Below are 6,990 nucleotides of genomic sequence, written 5' to 3'. Positions count from 1 at the left end.
CACCCACGTTCCGCCAGAACGTGGGTGAAAATCAGAATGGAGCGCATGATGCTGCGCATCGTGCGAGCTGTGAGGGTGCTCAGCTGAAGAAGTTTCCGAAGCACGAAATCAAATTTTCGTCGTCCAGCAAAGCAAGCTGCGCTCGTCTCAGAGGTAGGGGAGGGCCATCATTCTTTTCGTACCCGGAACGCCGGCCCCTAGGGGCCGGGTACGAAAAGAACAATGTTTGTTTCAGGGATGACAAAAACTTTTGCGACGACCCCTAATGTGGGTCAGCCTGCAACAGCTTTCGGCGACGAAAGGTTCATAGATCTGGCACCGTGAACATAAACGGAAGGTAAATGATAGGCATCAATGAGCTGTGCCATCATTCCAACACACCTAAGTTAAAAGAGAATAATTTTCCAGTCTTGAAGTATCCAGCATCGAAACCACAATCATAACAAGAAATGAAATGTACGAGTGTAATAGTGAATGACAAGCATTGTCCGACCACGACCATCACCACGTCACCACGATACAAACCTTCTCCTTGGGTGGACGGTGAACTAAGGCAATTACTCTATCGCCGGAAAAGAGCACATAGGAAAATGATACAGAGACCGGATGATCAACGTCTAACTCAGGCTTTCCGTGCTCTAAGGCGCGAAAGTAAACTCCTCATGCGAAGAAAGAAAGCTGCGTATTTCCAAAATGAACTGACTCGAAACAATCGCAACCCAAGGCTACAGTGGAAAACAATCAACTCCTTGCTTGGGAGAACAACTGTGTACCATGAGCCCCATGCCTCAGTCAAAGACATTTCAGCAACGTTCGCCAGGATAGTCTCACCTCGAGCCCCTGCCCCAGCAACACCTGCAGGTGCAGCTAGCACCGTGACCTTTGGACACCTCAACGTGTCACCGACCGCTCCACAGCGCGCTTCGAGTGCACCCTCACGATCAGGCACAGGTATCGAACTACCGATCGGACCAATGCCAGAGCCGTCCCTCACTGAGTTTAAACCGGTGTCAGCAGCAACCATAGTGTCCCATTTGAAACGCCTTGACAGCCACAAAGCAAGTGGTCCAGATAAAATACCTCCGTCCATCTACAAACTCCTCCAGAAACAAATCGCTCCCTCTCTTGCCCAGCTCTTCACCATCTCTTTCAGATCAGGTATTTTTCCCTCTTTATACAAGATTGCCAACGTTCGTCCAATTCACAAGCGCGGGAGTTCATCTGATCCCAGTAATTATCGACCTATTTCCCTCCTCCCGATCGCTTCCAAGCTGCTGGAGAGGTGCGCGTATGAGCAGATCATGTCGCACATACAAGGTGAATCATTTCCGAACGCGTTGCCGAATGAACAGTTCGCCTACCGCAAGCAGCATTCCTGCGAAGATCTTTTAGCCACGACAACAAACGACTGGCAAGCATGTCTAGACAAGGGCCAATTTGTTGTCGCTGCTTTTCTCGATCTCAGCAAAGCATTTGACACAGTCAATCACGCCTCTCTTCTACAAGAACTCTTCTCTATTGGTGTCGGTGGTACTGCACTGCAATGGATAGCTAGTTTCCTATGTGACCGTCGCCAACGAGTAGTCACAAAGTATCAGGAAGGTGAACAGTACACACCTACAAGAGGTGTACCTCAAGGGTCAACATTGGGTCCTGCCCTCTTTAACCTATCTGTCCGAGCTCTGCCATCATGTACCATCACGAGCAAGGTTCGGCAATTTGCAGACGACGTGTCTATGTATAAGGCAGGCACGAACTTGCAGAAACTCACTGATGATCTCTCTGCTGACATATCTGTCATCAGAGAGTACCTACGTGACCGAGGTCTCAATCTTAATAACTCCAAGACTCAATTTATCATCATAAGACAAAAAACAAAATGTGTTCCTCCTAACATCTGTCTTCGGCTCGGCGATGTCCTCATATCCCCAACACCAACGGTGAAGTATCTTGGCCTCACCATTGACGAACATCTATCATTCTCCTCATATGTCACTGAAGTTGAGAAAAAGGTCGGAACAAAACTTGCCATGTTCCGGAAGATCAGGGACAATCTGACACCGGCTGCGAGAAAGACCTTCTACTGCTCATTTATTCAAGCACACCTTGAGTATGGTTCTAATGCGTTTGTACACTGCCTTCACACCACACAACATGATAGACTAACTCGTATTGCTAACCGCGCTGTTAGGATTGTTTTTGGTTTCCCTTGGCACTATGATGTTTCAGTCTTACACACCAGATATGGCCTTGCTCCTATTGCACTGCGCTATCAGCTTAAACTGTATATTCTTGTCTTTCGGGCCATACGTGGCATGTGTAGCACTCTGCTCTCTGATTGCTTCTGCCTTCGTTCTGCCACAACACGCACAGCTGCCCATACACGTTCCCAGTCCATAGATTCACTTGCTCTGCCTAAAGCACGCACTCGTTATGGCTTATTCGCTTTGAGCTTTCTGGCTTCTGACCGCTGGAATTCTCTTCCAGCTGACATTCGCTCTTGCTCCTCGCTTTCACTATTCCGCAAATCTATACGTGACCACATAGGGTACCCTGTAAAAAGGCCTTAGGCCTGTGGGGATTGCCCTATTCAAAATTTAAATAATAATAATAATAATAAGAAGAAGAAATCAAAGATAATAGACACCCTTAGCAAAAAACCGTTATGCTGTAACGGTATTATCGTAAAGGGGGAAAATACCGTGATTTGGGTTCGACCTTTAGCAAGATGCACGCTATCTTTAGTACGCTGTTGCCACGAGAGTAGCTTTGATTTCGCGCGGTACAACCATTTTTGTCACCATATACGCGATACAAGGTGAAATGCGTACGGACTATGCAATATCTGGCCAAAAACCCCTTGATAGTGTACATCCTTCAAAGCGGTGAACCCCTTGATAGGCGACAAGCCTCTGATCTGGGTCATCCTAATAAAGATATTATTATTATTTTAAAAAACACGTACCGTTGGTCACAACGATAAATCAGCCCCCATAACGTTTATACTCTGCAGCTTCAACGCTATTTGGGTGATCAAGGTACGAGTACCGTAAAAAATAGTGTTACCGTTGTTTGCTAAGGGTGTCCAATCAGAGCTCAAAGCCTCAAACGTACATTTCTCAACGAACCCAAGTCCAGGTCAAAGAAGTGCAAGAAAAGGAATTGCAATGCTCACCTATATCTGTACGTAAGGGTGTCAAGCCTGCAACAAAAATAATGTTATGATTTACTGCAACTACTTGTAATCTCACCCGTTAATGGGCAATACCGGCTTGATACATGACGTCACGGCTGATGCCGTTCAATCATTTTATTAGCCAGTATTGTACTCGCTCGCACTCGGGCAGTAATCCATACATACCACGGGATGTTAGAAGGTACACACGCACACAACGGCAGTGCAGGTGTGCAATAGATTGCAGCGACAATGCGGATGATTGAGGATATCCGGCCAGCAAGACATACAGCATAGCATCACACAATCAGCACACCAGCCAGGCAATATAATACACCGCCTGAACACATGACGAGAGCAAGACAATTTAAGCAGAAAATAGATTCAAATCATAGTCATCGAGTAAGTAATTTTCATAGGGCAAAACGACACAAATAACACCCACCTACTGGCAGCTATGTACAGTTGAGATATGAGACAAGAGAAAAAATCAGTTGGTCATCAATGTTGAAAATAAAACCTCCAAAGCCGTGGCCACACAGGCAGGGTTCACACAAAAGTGTGCTTGTCTAAAAAGGCGAAGTTTAAAACCAAAAAACGTTTAAGTGTGAGTTCTTGACTAAAGCGAAAATTTCACTCATGGGATAAAAAGACAGCAGAACAGGATAGTCAATAGCACGCAAGGAGACAACATAAAGAGGGCAGACTCGCCCACCTAAGGTGAATCTGAAAACGGGGATAAAAAAAACCGGACAATAAAACGACACTCAATGTTAGCACCAGTGTGGCGAAAAGGTATGGGTTTCATATTCACGGCACTGCATGCATAGACACACGTAGACACAAGCCCCGGTGAATTCAGAGCAAACGTCAGCGTAGTTCGTATGCGTATATAGTGGGTCACTTGTAGGATATATCAACAGGCATAGTGTTCTCCTCAACCTCCTCAAGACAGACAACAGAGTTACAGAGTGTTGACCAGATGCTCCAGCTTATCACCAGATGAAGAGCCTGGATCGGCCAGGACATCATCAACGGGGTTTACCATTGACGGCAAACTGTTATAACCCGACAGCGATGGCGAACTGGTCATCATGGGATCCGACAGCAGCTTCTCAAAGCCACCAAGTTCAGATGGCATCATGCTTGGTGAAGGCTGCATAGTATTAGGTAGGCCAGCTAGAGATCCAACTGGTGATGGCGAGGACTTTAGCGCACCAACAGATGCATTCGATAAGATGTTGTTCGCAGCTGGTGGAGATGTGCTATTTGCCATTTGCTGCAGAACATTGGCTGAGCTAGCCGACGATGGCATTCCAAGGGCAACATCTGCGATTCCAGAATCGGAAGACAGACTGGAAGCAGCGTGGCCAGAAGCAGCAGCACTCAGAGCATGCTGCTGTTGCTGAAGTGCCTGCGACTGCTCATGCTGCTGTTGCTGCTGCTGCTCTTGGAGTTGTTGGATCTGCTGCATCTGCTGTAATTGCTGCTGTTGCTGTTCGCTCGTAGCCTGCAATTGCTGTTTGTGCTGTTGTTGAAGCTGCAATTGTTGAAGCTGCCGAAGGTGTTGCAGTTGCTGTGGCGTGGCTGGATGTTGCTGCTGTTGCAGTTGCTGCTGGAACTGCTGCAGTGTGTCAGTAACAACATTAGCTTGCTGGGCAAGCGACATCTGCTGCTGCTGCTGCTGCTGAAGTGACTGCTGATCTGATGTTGCCTGTTGCCTTTGCTGCATTAGCTGTTGGTACTGCTGTTGTTGCTGCTGAAGAAGTTTCTGCTGCTTCTTTCGAATGTAGCTAATAAGCATGGCCCTGGCTTGATCGGCAGGTAGATGATGTGACTTGGAGTATTCTTGAACTGCTTGCGGGGAAGGAAACTCGGCCTGCGCACCGCCCAGCATTCCGTTGTTCACAGCACCCTGAGTAGCAACACCAGGTTGGGACTGAATATTTTGAAGCATGAGCGCCAACTTTTGCTGACGCTCTGCCTCCACCAGCTGCTGACGGTTGAGATCTTGCCGCTGCTGTTGCTGCTGCTGTTGTTGTTGCTGCTGTGGCGGCTGCTGTTGCTGTTGAGGTTGCTTGGCCTGCTGTTGCGTTGATGCCAGTGCCTGCATTTGCATTTGGTGCATACGTTGGCGTTGTAGCTGTTGCTGCTGCTGGGGACTGAGCGCCTTGCTGTCATTCATTAGAATGCGCATCAGCTGAGAGTTAGCAGCAGAACTTTGACCGGTATGCTGAGCAGCTGCTGCGGCCGCAGCTGCTGGATTCAGGCCCATGGCAGCAGCGGCAGCATTAAACTGCTGGCTGCTGGCTGCAAGAGTTGGCGATGCACTGTTGGGCGGCTGCAATAAAGACGCTGCAGATGGCAGACTCTGCATAGAGGTGGCAGCTAGGGACTGCTGGATATTACCAGATGGCCACTGGTTGGATCTCAGTTGATCGGAACTTGGTGTAGATACCTGATCTGGGGTAGGCATACGCTTCCCAATCTCACTCGCTGTATTGTTGCCAGGACTAGATTCAGCAGGAGTCTGCTGCTGTTGCTGCTGCTGCTGCTGAATTGCAGGTGCACTGCTGTCACCCATGTTCATGGCTGCCATCCGGCGCTGCATCAGTATATTCTGCATATGCCGGCCCTTCGTTGCTCGCTGCTGTTTTCGTTGCTTGATATTCGTACAAAGCGGCACTGGACATGGTGAGGATTTGCAGTGCTTAGCGTGATAGCAACATAGAAGCAAGAGCTGACGGCATATTTGACAGTTTCCATTAGACTTGAGCTTGCAAGTGCGGATGTGGACAACTACTCTCTTCATTTTGCCACAACTCGGTTCGCTACAGGTTCCTTCGGGGGCTGAGCATTGGCACGCATGAACAAGACTGTCCAGACACCGCTTGATGCAGCAGCGCTGGTTCTCAGGTTGCTGAGATTTACCCGTGGCACCTTCAAAGCTCTCATCACCACCGACCATGTTGTGGATCTGCTCCATCGGGTGATCATGGCCGTGTTCCTGATAGCACTTAGAACACAGGTCATAATCCTAGCACAACGAGGCACAGACACGTACAAAACAACAATCAGATACAGAATGGAGGCAGATCTGGACACTACTGGTGAGTAAAGAACTTGAAATCTGCAAGTGTTGCATGTTGTACAGAAGAAGCTACATTCATGTGGATTAAAAATTCTATCGTGTACCTCTATGTACAGTCTACTCTAGAAGAAGTAAGAGAACTTGAGACAACAAATACAAACAAAATCTGGAAACACACACACCGGTCAATAGCAATGTTTGCCACGGCAGACTTACCTCACACACTGTGCAATGGGAACGACTTCCAATAATGGCAGCAGAGCATTTATTGCAGAAGTAGCCGAATACATTGGACTGGCCGTGCAGCTCGATGAGCATGCACAGCGTAGCGTACCGCGCGCGGCGCACAGACGAAAACTCAAAACGGTTCTCGCGACAGTAGGTAAGAAATGAGTCCCGGCCCTCCATCAGATCGCCACTTCGCAGCTCGTCCACATCCTGTATGGGCTCGAGGTCCGCCACCTTGTCCGCGGGTATCAGTCGAATGGTGAAGAACACCTGGCCAAAGAGAACAAGAATAAAGCAAATCTAAGGAAATGTGGCAGCAACGAATACAACAAATAGGGGTAGGACATAATACCAGCAACCTCCGAGGAGCTAGGAACTAAGTTATTAGAAAGTATTAGGCTACTAAGTTATTAGAAAGTATTAGGCTACTAGCAGAACTTGCTAAAGGAGTAACAGCCGAAGGCAATATTTCACAAACCAGTACCATATGGTATAC

The 6,990-nt window shown here is 47.9% G+C and overlaps 1 protein-coding gene across 2 annotated transcripts in view; it reads right to left on the bottom strand.

Annotated features, from left to right (window-relative positions):
• Positions 1 to 3,370: 3,370 nt before the first annotated feature.
• Positions 3,371 to 6,990, bottom strand: part of LOC135809767 (CREB-binding protein-like) — a 28,528-nt gene continuing 24,908 nt past the window's right edge. For both annotated transcript variants that reach the window (XM_065323197.1, XM_065323205.1), the window contains 2 exons: positions 6,483 to 6,764; positions 3,371 to 6,212 (listed from right to left, as the gene is read on the bottom strand). In XM_065323197.1, coding sequence (XP_065179269.1) covers positions 4,140 to 6,212; positions 6,483 to 6,764 — 2,355 coding nt within the window. In that variant the 3' untranslated portion in view covers positions 3,371 to 4,139. The remainder of the gene's footprint in view (positions 6,213 to 6,482; positions 6,765 to 6,990) is intronic.

This window comes from Sycon ciliatum, chromosome 1, assembly GCF_964019385.1.
Source record: "Sycon ciliatum chromosome 1, ocSycCili1.1, whole genome shotgun sequence".
NCBI classification, from domain to species: domain Eukaryota; kingdom Metazoa; phylum Porifera; class Calcarea; order Leucosolenida; family Sycettidae; genus Sycon; species Sycon ciliatum.
This window is presented reverse-complemented; position numbering and strand designations above follow the sequence as displayed.